The sequence below is a fragment of the Leptidea sinapis genome, chromosome 2, assembly GCF_905404315.1.
Source record: "Leptidea sinapis chromosome 2, ilLepSina1.1, whole genome shotgun sequence".
In the NCBI taxonomy this organism is placed as follows: domain Eukaryota; kingdom Metazoa; phylum Arthropoda; class Insecta; order Lepidoptera; family Pieridae; genus Leptidea; species Leptidea sinapis.
Window position 1 is genome coordinate 16394765 of NC_066266.1, and position 20970 is coordinate 16415734.

Below are 20970 nucleotides of genomic sequence, written 5' to 3' on the forward strand. Positions count from 1 at the left end.
CCATGATATGTAAAAATGACTACCCACGATCGATTTTTCCGCCTTAGCAGGTAGTCTGTAAGGTCAAAGTACTTACTGTGCTAACTACCAAGAGCTGCAATTACTGCTCTCCCGACCCTAAGGTGCAGTAACAGCGAAAACACGAATTCAAGAATCCATAAAAATATACGTAGAAGATATTTATCTATAAATCCTTGATTGCAAGATGAAAGGATATGTACCAAACTAAAATACTAAACATTGTTAGTTTTTATTATAAAATTTAGAAACTATTTAATATGGCAATACCAGAGGATGACGACTACATGTGAACCACAACGCCACCTTTTTCGGCCATGAAGCAGAGTGTGCAAGCATTACTATGTTAAAAGGACGCAGTAGTTAGTAAACTTACTGGCCTAATGAGACTTTACATCTTAAATACGCTCGTCGTTTTGAAATGTCTCTCTTACCATCAGGGGGCCTACTCCTAAAATCGATATTCGATATATCGTGGCATTAGTCGTGTCAGGTTGTCCGTGCTATTATCGTTTTATGTTGTAGTTGTGCGACGTGCGTTGCTTTGTGATCAATATCTTGTTCGTATCGTCACCTTTACTCATAAAAATATATAAATTTATTAAGGACCGTGTGCGGTAAAGGACTTCATCTGTCAGAGAAGTTGAAATAAGACACACAGTCACGTGATCAAAGTATTTATTACATTCAGCCGTACTTCTGCACCAGCACTGTGATTAAGGCGGCGATGCCACAGATGGCTATCACGCATGACATCAGGATCACGAAACACCACTGGTTTCGTCCGAGACAGCTGTTTTCACCACGCAGCGGTCCGCGAGTCCGGAACGCGCTTATGTACGCCGGGCTGCCCGCTGCCCCCTGGGTCATTTTTGAATATCACTCGATCTGAAATCTATAAGTGATATGAACATACCAGATTAAAACTAAAGACAAAGAGAGAATAGGAGCAACAATTTATGCGCGACCATTTGTATTAATGTGCTCGAATTGATTGATTAGTGATAGTGCTGATTCCCGCTACAAAAGTACTAGAATACAAAAAAGATCAAAGGTTTTTATTTTAAGTAAGAAATAAATATTTATCTTTATCGTATTGTAGTTGGGCATATTTAGTTAAAAATAATACTATTCTTTCCATTAATTTGTGTTAAAGAGTTACTATTGCGCTCTTCAATTCTACGTCACTGGTATTTTTTGCAATATTGCGAAATGCAAGTGGTACTTCATTGTAAATTATTTATATATCTTTAAAGGACTTACAGGTGTAATAATTGTCTGATTGATACGTTCCAGCAGCACAACAAAACACCCGTCAAATAATATACCTAAAATTCTTGACGCATAAGGCCTTAAACTCAAAATTCTACTCATTCGAAAACTTATGCCGCAGACCTCAAAAGAACGAGATCATATCCAATGGTAAATAAATAATAACATAATAACTTTATTAGCAACGAAAAAACATTTTGCCCATTCCGTCACTTTTTCTTACAAACATAAATCAATAATTTATTGAGGACCTTATATGCGGTAAAGGACTTTATGTTTATATAAAATAAGACACACGGTCACATGGTCACTGGATTTATTACATTAAACCGTACTCCCGCACCAGCAATATGGCGATGAGACAGATGGCCCCAATGCATGACGTCAGGATCCTAAAACAGGAGCTGTTGAAACAGCCGTCTTGGCCGTGCAACGGCGCGAAAACCCTTAACGCACTCATCTACGGTGGGCCACCTTCCGCGACCTGGGTCAAGCTTCAATGTCTCTCGATCTGGAACCTATAATCTTCGATCAAACATGAACATAACAGAGTAAACGTAACGGCAAAAATCCGCAAGATAAATAGGAGCAACAATAAACGCACGGTCTTTTGTTTATAGTTTGCGAACCAAAGCCAACATGCGGACGCGCTACGAAAGTACTAAAATACAGAAAAGTTCGGAATTTTTTATTATTGGTACAATTTTTTTTTGTTATAACTAATAGTTATAAATATTTAGTTAAAAACTGTTTTAAAATATTATTTGTATTAATTTGAATTGAAAAGCGCAATTGAATAGGTAAGTCACTGATTTTGTCTGCAATATTTCCACATCCAAGCAGTAGGGGTCACCGCCGCCCACATTCTCTTGCCACACAAGAGGAGTGACAGGTGGATTGCCGACCTAAAAATTGGACGCGGTTTTTTTGGAAGTACCTATGTCGTATCGTCCTGGAAACACCGCATAAGGCAGTCTACTTAATTTCAACATTTAATATAAATAAGTATATTGTTTTTGCAGTATACTCAGCTGGCTTGGTAGTAAACTAACTTAAATTCCATTAAGTAAATCTGTTAACTGTACATAATATTATTTCAGTTGCTAACAGGTATCATGAATCTCTGATTGATAATTCGAGCACAAAAATCTTGTCCCGTAGCCAAAGTTAAATCAAACTCAGCTATATGGGAAGGGCTGACCAAGGTACTCACAAGTGAAACTCAAATAAGCATTGATATATAGAATAGAAATAACTTTATTAGAAATAAAAAAACACTCAAATGCAGTAAAAATAAAAAATTAATACTAAACAAAATAAAATAAAGACAAAAAAGATAAATTTAAAAACACTGTCCAGTGTGTATTTCTTGCAAAGTGGAGCGTGATACATAGTACATTACAGGGTTATTACTACACTACAAATGAAAAAAGAAATGTACTAGATCACTCAGAAAGTATTGCGAAAAAAAGTATTTATGTATGAAGCCCTGGCTAATTGTAATTATTTAAAAATATGTGTTTATTTACGAGTTTAAATACCATCGTTCCAATTTCAAATATCCCTCCATATTTTTTTGAGACCCAAATTGAAAAATGGAACTGCATCGGGAATATTTTCGTGCGATGATTTTTTATGATTAAACATTAAGCCTTAAGCCAGACAATACATTTCATCGACAAATTGGAATTATGGATGGTTTATGGATGAAAGCCGTTCTAAAGCGACGTCGTCTTTCGCTTTTTTTTTATGGAATAGGAGGACAAACGAGCGTACGGGTCACCTGGTGTTAAGTGATCACCGCCACCCACACTCTTTTGCAACACCAGAGGAATCACAAGAGCGTTGCCGGCCTTTAAGGAAGGTGTACGCGCTTTTCTTGAAGGTACCCGCGTCGTATCGTCCCGGAAACAACGCACAAGGAAGTTCATTCCACAGCGTTGTAGTACGAGGACGAAAGCTCCTTGAAAACCGCACTGTGGAGGACCGCCACACATCCAGATGGTGGGGATGATATCCTAACTTGTGGCGTGTCGTGCGAAGGTGGAATTCGGCGGCAGGAATCAGGTTTAACAGCTCTTCGGACACTCCCCATGATAAATGCGGTAGAAGACACACAGTGAAGCGACGTCTCTACGCAACGCCAAGTGATCCAGCCGTTCACAGAGCCCTAGGTCCCCGACAATTCAAGCTGCTCTGCGTTGCACACGGCCAAATGATCGAGCTGATACTGGGGCGCGCCAGACCAGAGATGACAGCAATACTCCATGTGAGGCCGGACCTGCGCTTTGTAGAGCGCTAGAATGTGGGCCGGCTTGAAGTATTGCCGTGCACTATTTATGACGCCCAGTTTCTTCGAAGCCAATTTGGCTTTGCCCTACAGATGGCAACGGAATTGGCAATCGCTCGAGATTTCGAGACCCAGTATTCCGATACTAGGCGAGGCTTTAAGGAAAGTGTTCTCGAAGAGCGGTGATACGGCAAATGGGGTTTTTTTAGTGGTAAACGCGCAAACTTGAGTCTTCTGGGGGTTAAATTGGACAAGGTTCAACTTACCCCATTCCGCGACCTTCTCGAGAGAGGACTCGATTGAAGACACAAGTTTCTCCCGGCACTGGTCGACGCTTTCGCGAGAGAGACCTGCATGGCCCGTGTATACGGTATCACCAGTGCTGTCGTCTGCATAGCAATGTATGTTGGCGGTGTCCAACATATCATTGATATGCAGAAGAAACAGCGTGGGAGATAGCACACAGCCTTGGGGCACTCCAGCGTTCACGGGCTTGGGATTTGAGTAATAACCGTCGACAAAGGCCTGTATGCTGCGCCCAGTGAGGAAGCTGGAGGTCCATTTGCATAAGCTCTCGGGAAGCCCAAATGATGGAAGTTTTGCGAGGAGCACCATGTGCCATACACGATCAAAGGCCTTCGCTATATCCAGGCTAACTGCCAGGCCTTCCCCCTTGCTTTCAATAGCCGCCGCCCATCTATGTGTTAGGTATACCAGAAGATCGCCAGTCGACCGACCATGGCGAAAGCCGTACTGCCGGTCGTTGATCAACTGGTGACCCTCAAGGTAAACCAAGAGCTGGCGGTTAATTATTGTCTCCATGATTTTGGAGAGTAGGGAGGTAATAGCAATAGGCCTGTAGTTTGCCGGATCCGAGCTGTCTCCTTTTTTTGGGATCGGATGGACAAGGGCTGACTTCCATGAATCAGGGACTACGCCTTTTGAATAAGAGTGCCATAAACGCGTTAGCACCGGCGTCAACTCAGGGACACACGTTCTAAGCACGATTGGAGAAATGCCATTCGGCCCGCTCGACTTCCTGACGTCCAACGAAAACAGAGCTCGCCTAACAGTTTTCTGTCGGAACTGTACTTCAGGCATGGAGCTCTGACACCGCGGGATGGTCGGCGGTGTTTTTCCGTTGTCGTCAAGATTCGAGTTGGAGGCAAAAAGAGTGCACAGGAGATCGGCTTTCTCTTTTGCCGTATGGGCCAGGGTGTCATTCCTCATGTGCAACGGCGGCATGGACGGCTGGTTGAAGTTACCAAGAGCAGCTTTCGATAACGACCAGACCTTGCGTGTTCCGGTCGGGTAACTGGAAAGCTGCTCGCCAATTTTGACGACGTGCTTCGATTTCGCACGGGCGATTTGCCGCTTAAAAAATCTGGAGGCACGGTTATATTTCCTCTTCAGAACTTTGCAGTTCGGATCCTTTGAGCCCAGCGCCGCAACCCAAGTTCGATACGCCTGTTTTTTGCAGTCAGATGCTGCTTTAACTGACGCATCGAACCAAGGCTGTGGTCTGCCACCGATCGGTACTACAGAGCTTGGTATAAAAATATCCATGCCCTGCAGTATCACATCGGCTACTGCAACGGCGCAGGCACTGCGATCATCCGAAGGCAAACAAACCCTGCCCCAAGGGTAGGATGCAAAAAAGAAACGCATCCTATCCCAATCTGCTGACTTGTAGTGCCAAACGCGGCGGGTCGCTGGTGGTCTGCGACGTTGGCGTCGGATAGGCACTACACTCCTGACCAGGCAATGGTCGGACGTTTTGAGAGGGGGTCGACAGAGACCTGGTAACCATCTGGATGTGTAGTTCGCTGGGGGATGAAGAAAAAAATGGGCGTCTTCGATGGATGTTACCGAGGAAAATGTGCTAGCAGTTAAAAATGTAATTCAAGAAAACAAAAGAACTGCAAACGAAGAAATCAGCATATATTGCAGATTTATTGGGAAGCGTTCACAAAAAGTACACGAGTACCTTCGCATGAGAAGAATACTTTCGCACTGTGCAAAGTGACAACGTGTCAACAAGCAACGGTTACCAAAGTGAGCGATCGAGAAGGGCAGGTAAAATGTTGATAGCTGGCTTCTTTACTGTCACAGGATATTTAGTGTCGAATTATATTATTAATTCCACTACGAAGTCGTAGCTATATTAACGCCGAATGGTATACTACAATATGCCTGCCAGAAGTTTTCACTGCCATGAGAGACAGGCTGAATAAAGGGCTCCACGGGCAATAGCTTCACCACGACAACGCGCCCGAGTACTCAGCGCTCAAAATATGGGACTTCCTGGACAGCACACCGGTCAAAGTCACGGGTTACCCTCCTTAAAATCTGGATCTAGCACCGTGTGACTCCTTTTTATGCCCTAAATTAAAAATTCAATGGGGAACCAGTTATCGTCGCAGGAAGATGTGTCAACAGCATTCGAGAAGGCTGTAGAAGAAGCTTCATGATAATTTTGAGTCCCTAAAATCCATGAGGTGAATATTTTCCGATGGAAATAGTGCGAGTCTCAATCATTGATAACTGGCCTAAATGTTTAACGGATTGTATTGAAGTCATTATAATAATGCATTTAAAAAACCGGACACAAGAGCAACAAATCATTTATGCAATACAATAAAACTATTTTTCTAGTAAGAATAGTTACAGCAACACTAATTTATACACAACGAAAATGTCACAAACGACCGCGTCAAGTAATTTTAATAAGTTATTTATTTTTTAAGTAGAGCATTGGCATGAGGTCAAATCAATTTATTTTTAACTATCATATTAATATTTTTTTAAATTATTTTGAAATATAAACTATAACAAGAAACCTTAGATTAAGTGGAAAAAAAATCTTAATGTAAGTTAGAATTTTTATTTTGATATTATCGTCAAGTAAACAGATACCACAGACACTTCTATACAATTTGACAACTGTCAGTGTCGCTCAACGCGTACTATTGTGTCCCGCAATGCGAGTTCTGTTGGCGGGCACTTGACCCAGGAACTTGTACAAGAGCACGGCGAAGGCGAGGGCAGTACCTCCCAACCCCACTACGGGCAGCCACCACAAGTGAGAGCTGCGCTCTCGCCCGGCTGCCTCTTCCTCTCGTGAGTCTTGGGACGTACTGGTCTCCTCTCGTATGACTGAAATATAAGTGTCATTCCAGAGGTCAATAATATTATAAGAAATAACTATAAAGTAAAAGATTTAATAATACAGATTTGGAATATTATAAATTTATATCCCATCTCACTTCCATAGTTGTAAAACATACGGGTATATTAATAATTAAGGCTATTTGGAACAAATTATTGCCTTTTATTAAGATTGCATTGATTGTACATTAAAATTTTTGGTGTAAAGGGAATAATTAATGCCGAATAATAATTAACTTCTTTTTTTATGCTTCGGAAAAAGTAGGCAAACAATTCTGGACTTGGGTGCAGCTCTGTATATACCGACTGATCTTCTTATGTCGGTGGAAGCGTTTCTTATTGATGATAATTGCTACATCTTCTGAGATAGTTATGAAGATTTTTATCATTTATTTAGTTTTGTCCCTCGGATTTTACTTTTCCATCTCAATATTTACTCAAGTTTTTTATTTAATATTTAGTAAACCACACAGACATGCAATATTATTTGGTCAATAAATTTGCAACCTGTGCCATTAACATTACCATCAGTCGGAAGACGTCCACTGCTGGACAAAGGCCTCCTCCAAAGATCTCCATGACGATCGGTCCGGCTCTGCCCTCATACGACGTATTCCAGCAATCTTGACCAGATCGTCGGCCCATCTTGTCGGGGGCCTAGCAACACTCCGTCTTCCGGTACGTGGTCGTCATTCGAAGACTTTACTGCCCCACCGGCCATCTGTCCATCGAGCTGTGTGCCCTGTCCACTGCTACTTCAGTTTCGCAATCATTTGGGCTATGTAGTTGACTTTGGTTCTCCTAATTTCTGATTCGATCTCGCAGGGAAACTCCGAGCATACAGAGTACAGTTCCCAATTCTTACGAGAGTAGGTGCGACATGGACACTTGACATGATCTTCGTCTTGTCCATGTTTATTTTGAGACCTACACCTTGGGAAGCTGTATTCTGACCGTCGAGCGTATGGCTTAAGTCTTCCATGGTCTCTGCCGTGATTACAATATCGTCTGCGAATCGAAGGTGAGTGATGTTTTCGCTGTTGATATTGATGCCCAGTCCATTTCAGTCCCGAAACTTAATGACATCTTCCAACGCAGCGGTAAACAGCTTCGGCGGTATGACATCGCCTTGTCTAATCCGCTTCAGTCGTATAGGCTTCGGGATCTGATCCTAGAGACGGATTGACATGGAGGCCTTTTCATACAAACACTTCAATCCTTCGATATATCGATAATCAATATGGCACCTCTGGAGAGACTGAGGCACCGCCCAGGTCTCGTTCTAATGAAAGGATTTCTCGTAGTCCACGAACACCACGCATAGTGGCTGGATATACTCCTCCGTCTTCTATATAACCTGCCACAGCGTATGTATATCGGAATCCGGCTTGTTCGTGAGGCTAGAAGTCATCGAACCTGCGTCCGAGACAATTCGTGACTACCCTAGAAAACAGTTTATATACATGGCTCAGAAGTGATATGGGCCTAAACTTCTTCAAAAGCGTTTTATCGCCCTTTTTGAAGAACAATACCACTGTACTCAAGGATGACGGAATTGAATAGCTTCTGGAGGATCATAAGTACAGGAGTACCACCAGCTCTCAGAAGCTCGGCTGTAATTCCCTCATCATCAGGCGCCATGTTGTTTTTAAGCTGTTTCAGGGCCATTCTTATCTCGTACATCTGACGTCTGGGATATCTGCGATGTCGTGTTAAACCCGTGCCATTATTGAATTAAAAAATGTAGTGCCATAATTTTTTTAAATTTATTTAGTGACACAGGATGCAAGTCCGTAGGCCTCATAATTTATTATCAGAATAATATAGCCTGCACACTGAACACTTATATAAAAGCTTACCTAGTGAAAAAGCATAAAAAAATTAAGTCTGAATACTCACATGTAACATTGTACTTCCGTGCAACTTTGGAATCACTAAAATTATAATTACATATTACTTAGGCGTCGCGAATAGCCATAGAACGTTAATATTATCATAATAGCCATTGATAACACACTGTTATATTTAACACACTTCGTATCGTGCGGGGTCCTTATACTAAACGCAATTAGAATGAAAACGTTCAAAGTACCTAACTAAATTGGCCGTTCTAGAAGTAACTATGATGCCTATTGACAATCCATGCATAACATTGCGAGCTAGCATTGTCGATTTGTCGAAGCTATCAAAGAGGATGTAATTACTACGTAATAAGAGGTGGGACTGCCTATAAGTTACTAAGTTATAATACAAAAAGTAATAATTTGAATTTATTTTAGTATAAAACTTGCACTGATTTGACATAAATTTGAAATAGTAATTACAATTAAAATTTTCGTTTTCAAAGTTTTTGAGGATTTTGAAACTGATAGTGCTGTCAAAATATAAATCCAAGTTGGAGCTACATGAATTTATCAGCTTTTTTTATCATGGGTGTTGTTTTCATGATTATCGAGGGTGTTGAAGCCGGTAATGCTGGACTTTTGAAATAAAATTGTGTGTTCACCTTCGTCCGAGTTGTAAGATTGAACTTTTTCTTTATGCTAACCAATAACATTTATAATGAAAGTGACTAAGGGAATATTTTGTTATCTTTTTCAGAAGTTAGTAATAGCTTCGTTTTAAAGTCACATCCGCCATATTAGATCTCGCAATGGGTGTCATATTTGTAATTGACGCTCTCGAAAATGATACCCATTTTGACTTTATTGTAAAAGTCACATCCGCCATCTTGGATCTCAAAATAGATGTCATATTCGTTATTGACTCTCCCAAAAACCTCAAAAATGATACCCATATTGATTTAATTGAAATAGTCATATATCCAACATCTTAATTGAAACTCACGAAAACGATAATTGCCCCGTCTAGATGACGTGTTCGTAGGGTGACTGTAGGAAAGAGTTTTTTAAAACTGTGGTTGAAGTGAAACTGCAACGGACAAAGTTTAAAAACAAATATTTCAAAGTTACCCGTATATATTTCAAATAAATTATTTCAAAAAAATAAAAATAAAATAATCCAAGCAAAACTTTCAATACAATGTTGTTTTAAAATATTACATAACAGTCATCATGTAGACTATAATATTTTATTAGATACTGTATATCCATCATACATACACTATACATCTTACACTTTTTACTTTTTTACGCTCCGAAATGCCCCTTATAGAACTTCGTTCCAAAAATATAGTCGAATTGAAAAACTCCTCCTTTTTTAAAGTCGGTTAGAAAAATAACCTGACAAGTGACAACCCTATTGCTTCAATGGAGTGTAGGCACGTGTAGGTATTTTATCAACAAGGTTTAGTTTCAGGTATATGTGTCTACTGTGGTAGAGGTCAGTGTGTTTTTACAAATAGCCAATACACACAACAATATAAAGTTGCCGAAATAAAAAAGCTATTGTTCTTAGGTAGTACGGTATCTAGTAAGACCCCAGCGGAAACCAATCCTTAATCTAAGGTTTTAAGTATGCAAATCTGCTTAATAATACCTACTTTTATAAAGCAGTTATATAGAATGCGTAAGATATGTGGTAATAATGTTTAATTAATCTAGAATTGCGTAGAGACTGCTGCGAGTGTTGTTTGTTGTGTATATCTATAGCACAGTATCATCACATCTCACACCCCTGCACCTGGCGGACACTACCTACGGAAAGGTAGCGGTGACACGTCATTCTTATTCGACAAAGACATAATAATATAAATATAAGAAAGGCACTCACTTTTCCGGTTTATCTTCCAATTCTTTCATAGATCATGTAGTTTGTGTTTCGTTCGTGCAAAAACATTAGTACAATAATTTTATGTATCCGTCAGGAATGTCAAACTTCCGCAGCATGTTAGATTGACAATACCGTAGACAAAGGAGTCTCACCAGACCCCGCACTCATTTTGTCTTCGAATATATTTTATTATACACTAGTCAGGCTATGACATACAAAGTGACGGCTACTTTTTGTGCTGTATTGAAGTGATTTAACCAACGACATTATAACAAGTACATGGACATATCATTCGCAGTCTGATAGCGGAACGGTAAAGTGTGCTTTAAAGACAATGTAATCACACTTTTCTCCTTAGTCGTGTCAACTGTCACTGTCTGAAACCAAACGTCACCGAAACTGAATAAATTTTTTACATTGCTGCTTCTTGACCAAGAATATTTTAAACAACTGAAGTAAATGAGGCAATGTTTAGATATAGCAGTCTAAGCTTATTGTGGTGTAGTTTATGGCATGTTACATATGTCGGCCAAATGTCGGCTTTATTTTTATACGACGTGATGTGTCTATATGCAAAGAACGTTGTTTTATAACAATAATCTTTTTGCAAATGGCATTGTTTGTAAGGAAATCCAATTCCGTCCCGCACACGTCACTGGGGACGGTTCTTACAGGACCAAAACTTTACCCGAGTACATAATATAATATAAGTGAAATAAACTGGGAAATCAAAATTCATTTAAATAATAATAAAATGCTGACGTATCATCTCTAGCCGGATCTCTCCCTTGCGATAGGATATGGCTCGTCCCAAAACAAAATGAATCACAGTTCATACATTTGAGGCGGGAACGAAAAGAAGCGAATCAGTCAACCGACTAGCCTCTACCTGTCACCCAAATATAAAGTCTTTGTAATAGATTTTCTCTGATGTCTTGGTGATGTTTTTGGAAGGTTGCGGTCATATTCTTCCATTGTGAGCAACCGGCTTGGAAGATGGGTTCCGTTTGCAGTTGTATAGCCAAAGACCGAGGAAAATGGAAAACATTTGATGTAGATTTAACTTTAAGAGCTTAATTCAAATAAGGTACAGATTAATAGCATCCAAACTATATTAGAACAGGATTTTGGTATGTGGTTCTTTTATGTTTATACATATTGGTACCCCATTTTTTGTATTCGCGAAAAATATAAGTTTCACATGTTACATACATCAATGTGAACATAACAAAATAATAAAAAAAATTTGAGGGAAATATTATTCTTAAGGTTTGTGCAATCTAAACAGTACTTAACTATACATATTTGTCTAAATTTCCTAATATAAACAAAAACAAAACAGAACTGATTATGGTCGCTATTCCGTCTGATTTTAAATAGGAAAAGAAAAATAAATACTGTACATCAAATACAGTCAATGTGTTGTTACAAAGGTCGCATTGAAGGTCGAATATTCGCGAACATTTGAGAATAATCCTTACTTGTAAAAATTTGAGGAGTGTTTGATGGATTGGTTCATTGAGCAACTGAGCATCCAGGGTAACTATAACAAGCGATATAAGTACGAGAGTGAGGAGATCAGAATTAGTGAGTAACGAGTTATTGGCACGTACGCAAGAGTAGATAATATACTATTATAACCGCTACGAAAAGTATTAAATTATTTGTGGAATTATACTGGTGTCTCCCTAACCCCGATCCTAATAGGCGATTAGGCATATTAGGCAAACGGCAAAAACAGGCCAGGAATATTAGTTTAGTGTGCGTGACAAGCTATTTCTTACACTAGCGATTTGTATGACACTTTCTGTTAGTGTGCGTAAATTGCTCAAAATAGAGGTCAGCTCTAAAGTCAATTTTTTTCATTGTATTATTTAATATTTTATTTAAGCAGACGGTTGCGGAGGAGGTAGGGTTATGGTAATTATACCATTCCTATTTCCACAATACTTTCCCAACTATCTGTTGATTTGATGACATTGACATTATAGAGGTTAGATTTCAAAAAAGAAACAAATTCGTAAATATATTATGTTGTTTCCTGCTATTTATCGTTTGTTTTTCTTTCGTTAATTTAAAAAATAAGGAATAAATGCTACGAAATTATTTTGTGACATATATAGATATTTTTTGTACTCATCAAAAATTAAGAGATTTGCCCTGACCTTGCTCTTCCAGATTTCCACCTGATTCGGACTCTTCAGAATTCTTTACGTGAGCTTATGGTAAGCAAGAGAGGGCTGCCAAAACTATTAAGCAGTCCTTTTAGTTTACAAATGGCACACATATACTGTAATTAAAACTTAATAATGCCTTGATTCTCCATATACCATGAAAGAAACATATTAACTGGTCGTTTCAAGGTAACTAAGGTTCTCATTTCGATATATTGCTTACTAGAGTGGAAACGAAAGCGAATTTATATGAACCCATTTCATTGATGAGTTTTGAACATTTCAACAGGACCAGGCGGTCGTCACTCACCATCAGGAGGCCCGCGTCCTGCATAACCATAAAAAAACTATTCATAAAAGGAAAAAATAAGTGAACAGACAAATAGCTATAGATAATTTATTCGCTTATCAATGTCCACTATGTGCTGTCCTTACTTTTCTCTTTCGTCTTGTTTTTCTTCTTTTTTTTCTTTGGATCCTTCTTCCGGTTCATATCATTGTACTTTAACAATTTTCGGTACATTTTCAACAACATTTTAGCGTCACTCTTCATCTCCTTTGAAACATTTTTCTCTTCTCTTGCGGGATCTACAAACTTCGTTGATCCTTCTAGAGTATTATAATGATCTAATGATCCTTCGATGATGTCTGATGGTGGTATTTCTTCGGCAGGTTTTTCAGTGTCCTCAATATGCTGTTTTTTAGATTCTTCCATTTTCCTCTTCAATTCTATGTTCTTTTTCCTAATAGCATTTAAAATGTTTGACGTGTTGAGTACTTTTTTAACTTTCGTACTTTCTAAATATCGATCTTTCCACGTAGTGTTCGCTATCTCGTTCGTATCACACAGTGCTATCTCACTCTCATTCACGACCTCCTCTCGTTCTATTTCGTCCATCTTCGCAGAGAGCGCCGCGATTTCTTCCGCCGTCGGTTCCTTAGACAGCACAGAGACACCTTCTACCTCATGACATGAAGAATCATCTGAAAGTTCCAAATATTCTATAACATCATCATCTTTCGCGTCAGTTTCCTTGTAAGAAATACATTGCATATCAGTTTTCAACAACTTAGTTTCGGTCTCATCTCCACTCCTTAGAGATGCAATTATGTTTCCTGTATTGTAATCTTTGTAGAAATTTTGATCGGCACTTTCACGAAAATCCGCCTTTTTATTTTTCTTTGACTTTTTTGTCTTCTTATCTTTTCTTTTCTTTTTCTTATCATTATTACTATCGACATCAGGTAAAGCTTTAACTTCTACACTTTCTTGAGAAACCTCGCCTTCTGACAGCTCTTTATTTTCGTCTTTAATTTCGCCTTCCTCTATGGTTTCGGTTTGTGTTATGGTCTTTTGGGTTTCAGATTCTTTTTCATTGGGGGATTTATCTAGTTCCATTGCATTTATATTTTGGTCAATTTCATCTCTTACTGATTCTATTTCTGTATTCTTTAAAATAGTATTATGTTCAGCTTTACTTTCTACTTTTTCTTCATCTGTATTTAAATCTACCGACTCTACTCCAGCAGAAAAGTGAGTATACTTCTCAATATCATCTTTATTTTCTGTTATGCCCATAATCAATTTTGTACTTTGAATATTGTTTACTTTATCCTCACTAGAATGTGGTATTTCTTTAAATACTTCCACGTCAATATTAACATTTTCATTTTTACTTTGGCTATCTCTGTTTTCTTGGATAGCCATCGTGTCATTTTCATGAATATTTTTTGAAGAATTTTTATTATTTTCTTTACTATCATCTGAAGTATCCTTATCTTCTTTATTAGTTACTGAATCATCATTTTCAGAATCAGAATCTGATGTTGTAGTGCCAGAGCTACTATCAGAATCCTCACTGCTCTTCTGTTCTAAATCTTCTAAAAGATCCATTTTCTCTGTATCAGAGAGTTGCAGCATAATCTCATCATGATCACTTCCATCTTTATTGTTTTTGTTAATTTTTTTCTGCTTCTTTTTAGTTTTGGTTCTGCTTTTAGACCCATTATTGACATTGAGAACATTTATATTAGCTTCTTTATCTTTACTTGTTTTTGCGACCTGCCTATTGATGTTAACAGTTCTTTGCCGGTTCAATTTAATTTTCTTTGTTTGTTTTGTCTGTGGAACAGTTATGATCAAGTCATTGATTTTTTTTGTAACCGATATCGCACCTTCTTGAGTGTTTTGATTGTTTTCAATTTGTTCTGTAAAAATAGAAACTTAGATAAATAAGAGGTATTTATTGTCACCGTCAAATTTATTTCGTGTAATTAACTATAAACAATTTATGAGAAGAAATTTAACCTGGTGAAAATTGATTTAAACCAAATCACTTTTCGCCAGTTCCCTGTACGAACAAGTATCACTTTTCAGATACCCAGCATTGTATGTATATGGACTAAAGGTTGAAAGAGAGGAGAGAAAGAAGAGGTGACTCACTGTCCAATTCATCGCGGTTTGGTTTGTCTTCGTCGCTGCTGATCTCCACCACATCAGGCTCCTCCTCTTTAATGACCACCTCATCATCATCAGATGACTCCACGCGTTCGCTGCTCATCACCGGCAATTCTAGAATTACGAGTCATTATATCTATCATATGAATCCATTTCACAGTATCTGACCCTCCCACTGGTTGGGTACATCGCATTGCCGGTCCAGTTACAACCACTTCGAACTCTGCGGAGACTGGGTTCAATTACATCACGTTAAGCAAATCGTTGTGCTAACGCCACACGTTCACGCCACGCAAACGCGCAAATTCAAAAATAATGTAGTTGAGGTCTCTTCTGAATTTAATTGTAATAAATGATTACTCATTTGCTTGTGTACATCATTTAGGTCAGTCTGCTGTATAAGTTGCATTCCATTGCAGGTAGATAGGCAGATAGGTAGGTGGACTCTCTCACGTAGGGAATGCAACCTATGTTTCAAATAGGAGGTAGCTGTTGTAATTTGTAGATCCCTTAGTGACCCCATAACTATAATCTCAGGGGTTCCTTAGGGGGTCTACCCTAAGACCACTACTGTCAATGCCAACATTTTGTATTTCAAAATAGATTAGGGAAAAGATCTTTTTGCATACAATAAAATCTCTTTTGCTGTACTATTTGTATCTGAATGGCTATGATGACATTAAAAAGGTTACATTAAAAAAAAGGAACAAATTAGTAAAATGTTGTTTCCAGTTATTTTTTCATTTGTTTTTCTTTGTGTCAGAATCAATTAATATAATGAAAATGTGAACGTAAGCCGCGAAAAAAATGTGTGATATTGATGGACCTAATGTGGTGTGGTGCATTTTGTGAAATCATCTCCTTCAGCAGTCTTCCCGAACTGATACGACAAATAATAACAGCAGGCACTGGAGACGTTACATCTTTACGCATCAATGTTGTTTGGTGATGCGGATGGAATTAAATCAACTCAAAATCACTTTATACAGGTTTTTATTTCATGTAGGTCAAGGAAATGACACATGTGAATGTCAAAATTTTTCTTTTCTTTTTAAATTGACCGCCACATTGCAAAAGGTTGAGCTTTAATAAGAATTTCTTTGAGAAGAAGTGAAGTAAATAAAGGTATTTTGTGAGCATTTTATTAGTGATTGTAAAAAATATAATAATTTAAATTTTTAAAATATTTTGCCGAGTTTCTGGTAACAGGATCATCCCGCCACCACAAGTAGCATCCGTTCACGAGCATTACGCATGGGCCTTGGACCATATTTGTCGGGAAGGAAGCTACTCGTCCCACGTCACCGCCACAAGCGACCGTTGCGCGGCCAGCTCACCTGAGTGCGCCTGCTGCAGCTGCGCGCGGATGGCCCGGGCCCGCGCCTGCAGCTCCAGCAATTCCAGAACGGTGAGGCCGGCGCGACCCGCCCGGCTGGCCTGGCCCTCGCTCGGGTCGTCCGCACCCGCCTCGCTCTGTCTACGTTTGTGCTTGGACTTAGACTTTGAGTGCCGTTTATGCTGCAAGTTATTTCTTTTTTTAAATTTAAATCATGTAACATGCGACTTATTTATCAAACAAAATTGAAGTACTAAATTATCACATGGCAACGAACAACTTACGGGCAGACATTAGTAGTAGTAGACAAAAGTAGGTCATTCTCACCCGCGGAATATTGATATTTATTTGAATATTGATATGATTAATTTATTATATACGATTTTTTTTCCTACTTGGATGAAAAGCTCGCTTTTAGTGCCTGGTACGAGGGACGAAACTCGTCTTGCCGGGCTCTCCCAGCTCTCTAGCGACTTTTGTCCCTCGTAGCAGGGACTAAAAGACAGCTTTTCATCGAGGTAGAAACATTTTTTTATCTATATTTTTAACTAAGTATTTATTAACATTTTTAATCAGATCATTAACAGAAAACCTGGAAAACACTTTTTTAGGTTTTATTTCTCGTACATAACGAACTCAACCGATTTTGACGGGCTTGGTGGAGAATGGTTTTTTGATGTTAAGAGCTCATTAATTTTTGGAGTCGATCAGTAAAGCCGTTTAAAACTTATTACATAAACATCACATATGAAAAAAATTATATAGTTTTTATGAGATTTCTTAAAATGTACCGGTCCAGTCAAGCCTTTTCGAAGTTCGAATCGGTCGAGCCGTTCAAGTTTTAAAAGGTTTACATACATCCATACATACAAACACTCACACACGTACGGGCATCACCGCGGGAATAGTCAGGGAAGCTAGGATCTTAAAAACATCGAGATCTCATGAAAACACGATTACGAAAAATAGGGTACAACCAATAACATCTCGCGTTTTTGCAAATTTAAAATGTTCTTAGCGGGAAGTTAAAATACTTGTGTAATATCTCTTCAATTCTAAATACTTACTTTTTTACTCTTCCTTGGACTGGCTTGGCTCAATATTGCTTCATCTGATGAGATACTGTCGAGAGAGATTGTCTCCATTCTCTCAGGGGAGGAGTCTGAGGACTCTGTGTTGGAAGGTGGGTCAGCACCGTCCAGGATGGCACAGAGGCGCTTTGAGCTGATACCAAGTAGCTGCAATATTTTATATTAATATTGCTGTGTTATAAATACAATTACAATATGTTACAACAACAATGAAACAACACATTTCATTGATCAAAGAGTGAGAGTCGGTAGAAAAAGGTATGATTTGCAATTTGCCGAACACTACTACTGCTTGTCAATATAACAACACTATCACACATGTTTACCTCTAGTTTACAAAACATAACTATAACTGGCTCTAGGCTTTCATTTGATACCTTTGTGTATATTGCTTAACAAGCAATAATGTACAATGTAAGGGCACTGCTCTGAGTTCAAATACAGATTATACAACAATACATATTCATATTAGAAGAACTATCAGACATGTTTTAGTTTATATGTCAGTTACGACAACATACCTATAGATGCTTGTCATTTGTTCACCTCAACAAACTTGCAATTTTTATTGCAGTCTTTTATTAATATAATAAATAAAGTTATGTAATTGTCAAACTACAATATAGTTCCAGAATAAACTATAGAAGTTAATTACACTTTCTAGGAAAGTAGTTAGTGACTACTAATACATTTATAAATTAGTTTACATTACAATCTACTTCTACTTACTAATAGACAACAGGCAGCATTTTAATTCTACATGTAGAAGCATAAAAAGGTTTTGGATAAACAAAACAACAAATACATTACACCCAGCTAACTTATAAGGAACAGTGTGAAGATGATTGTTTCTTGTCATCATGTGAGTTGTAACATAGTTTCAGTCTTGTCAGTATTGTTCTCAAACTTACAGCCACAAACAAATAGGTAATTAGAGTTAAAATGCTGCCTGTTGTCCATTAGTAAGTAGAAGTAGATTGTAATGTAACTAATTTATAAATGTATGAGTAGTCCACCTCGCTTAAAAAAGATTTTGATTGGTATCATTCTAAGTTGTTTAAATAATCCTTCCAGGTTTTTATAGAATTAGGGTCAATTTTAGGACTGTTTTAAGCTAATACTGCAGCAATACTTAAATAATAAGCATTTTATATTTTTCTTTCACACGAACTTCAGCAAGCAAAAAGTAAGCTAATACTAATCCTCGGGTGTCTTAAAATTGGCAGAATAAAATCAAACGTGTGGCGACAGGCTTTCGTTCATTTCGTTACCAGTGCCAGCCGTGTCTCTAAGCTCGCAAAATAGGAAAAAAAATAAGAAACACATGCTGTTTTTGAAGTGAGTATTTTCCTTACTTTTCTAGTTTTGCGAGTCATTATAGTTTTTACAATGTCTATTGCGTTTGGTTGATACGTTTTTGCATTTATTTAGTGAATAATGTAAATAAATATCTAAAAAACAATGTGGAAATGAGCTGATGAGTTAAAAACCGAGGACCAGCACTTATCATAGGCTCAACTGGTGAAAAATAAGTTATACAGTGGATCTTAAACTTAGGAAAGATGTGGGTTTCCCCTAAAAACAGGAACTCTTGGACACTGTTCAAAAAATATCGAAAAATTAAAAAAAAATCAGTTTAAGGATGATTGTCCCCGCTAATCCCCAAATTTCCTTCTGAATACTACTCACATGCTGCAACCTGCCGACGTCAGTGATTCTGCCTCATTGTAAAGTAATTGGAGGAATGAATGAAACCTAGACTTCTTGCTGCCATTTCATCCTTGAAAGTGGCGTGAGTTTTACGAAGAAAAGGAAAATGTAAAGATTTAAAAAAAATTAAGCTGTAAAGTGTAGCCAGGAAGTATCAAAAAGAAAGAAACTGGAAATGCATCAAGCTGAGAAATACAAGTTGAAATCTCGCACTACAGAGAAATGTGCAAGTTATGAAAGAAAATTGTGCACCAATAATATATTAAACAGTGACAAAGAGGACGATGAAATAAAAATATTGGTTACGATTTTGAATCTATTTCACATTGATACTCTCATATTTAACAAACCCTAATTAAGCCTGTATATTAAATACGGTAAACATTAATTTTATACTAAGGCTGAATATTTATGTACTGTTATACGTAATTTATAAGATTCATTATATTATTCAAACATAGCACACATTTTTATTGAACTTTATGGCCGTAAGCTAACTTTGTAATAGTCGCAAACTAAAAAAAGTGGTCGCAAACTAGCTTTTCCGCCTAATTAAGATTGTTCTTTAATTTTAAAATCAGACTAATTTTGAATAATCTATTATTTTTAACTAATTTTTGAACATATATGTTACCTCCACATAAAGTAAAATATAATGTTTAATAAACATGTCTGTTTTATTTTACAAAGTCTGCTATTCCGCTAATTGGTCTCAAACTGGCAAAATGACCCTAATATATTTTTTTTTTATTTTATTTATATAATGTTAATTGTTCATTTCTATTGTATTTGTAAAAAAATTGGTGGCAGTTTTCGCAAATAATGATTATTATTATTTAAAATATAATTTATTAAGAGGCTCCATAGTAGCTACTTTTCTAAAAAGTGAAACTATCTTCTGTTCTATTACTCTTTATTCTGTGATTATACTGTGGTTGGACATTTAACTTTATTTATGATATTAAGTATTTGGTCAGGAACAACTAGTAGCAGTCTATCAACAGAAGTATATATACAAGCAACAATACTTTTAGCAAAACCCACCTCCTCAGTGCATAGTTCCTGTAAGTCTTTGATGGATATATCTCGCACGCAGAGAGGAGCCATAGCCCGCAGCTCCTTGGACTTTAACACCGAGAACACTTGGTGCATCAACTCAACCCTGTCGTGGATGTAATAAGCCAAGTCATGGTCTTCCTGCCGCGATGACTCCGGCTCGCGTTTAATCCGATGCTTCATGCGCTTCATTGTTTAGTATGCGTTATATTATGAAACAAGTATCAACTCTCAACTCAATCTCGGGAAATTGGTAATTACTAATCCAACCAGCAGAACATTAAATACTTCTACTACTAAGCCCACAAGTAGCGCAAATTATACTGATTTTATGAAAGCTTGAACCAGCTAATAAAGGATAATTTAAAAATGCAAGTAATTGTTATTTTTATAGCACAGGTCAAAACATCACGTCATTTTCAAAATACAAAATAGTAATTAGTAAGTACTAAATACAAATTTTAAATGCCCTTCAAAATGTCAAATATCTCTTGTTATTGTCATTTGTCAAAGATATTACGGTGCAAGGTCGAGGTTTATCTAGAAAAAATATCAATAAGTCAACTCGACATTGGCGAAATAATTTGCGCCCGACTGGTGCAGCCACACGCCATATCACAAAAATTGAATTGAATAAGTCAAATTTGACGGTTCAAACTTCAAGT

The 20970-nt window shown here is 37.7% G+C and overlaps 1 protein-coding gene and 1 long non-coding RNA gene across 3 annotated transcripts; both read right to left on the reverse strand.

Moving 5' to 3' along the window:
- Positions 1-679: 679 nt before the first annotated feature.
- LOC126977585 (uncharacterized) lies at positions 680-10608 on the reverse strand. Of its 2 annotated transcripts, XR_007732264.1 has the most exons (3): positions 10481-10589; positions 8648-8682; positions 6485-6736 (listed from the first exon to the last, which is right to left on the reverse strand). It is a non-coding gene; the product is annotated as an uncharacterized LOC126977585 (long non-coding RNA). The 2 variants fall into 2 exon arrangements; XR_007732270.1 differs by lacking the exons at positions 6485-6736; positions 8648-8682 and adding an exon at positions 680-913 and having other exon boundaries at positions 10481-10608.
- Positions 10609-13037: 2429 nt separating this feature from the next.
- Positions 13038-20719, reverse strand: LOC126976908 (dentin sialophosphoprotein). Its single transcript, XM_050825543.1, has 5 exons — positions 20294-20719; positions 17516-17686; positions 16450-16630; positions 15098-15226; positions 13038-14862 (listed from the first exon to the last, which is right to left on the reverse strand). The coding sequence occupies exons 1-5, from the start codon at positions 20495-20497 to the stop codon at positions 13073-13075; spliced, it is 2475 nt and encodes an 824-aa protein (XP_050681500.1). The 5' UTR covers positions 20498-20719; the 3' UTR covers positions 13038-13072.
- Positions 20720-20970: the final 251 nt, after the last annotated feature.

What these genes read in the sequence shown, in the direction of transcription:
- LOC126976908 (XM_050825543.1), bottom strand. Translation starts at nt 20,497, where the DNA reads ATGAAGCGCATGAAGCATCGGATTAAACGCGAGCCGGAGTCATCGCGG. An exon ending in AGGAACTATGCACTGAGGAG is followed by an intron (nt 17,687 to 20,293) that starts GTGGGTTTTGCT and finishes AAAATATTGCAG; the next exon opens with CTACTTGGTATCAGCTCAAA. An exon ending in AAACCGCGATGAATTGGACA is followed by an intron (nt 14,863 to 15,097) that starts GTGAGTCACCTC and finishes CTATTTTTACAG; the next exon opens with AACAAATTGAAAACAATCAA.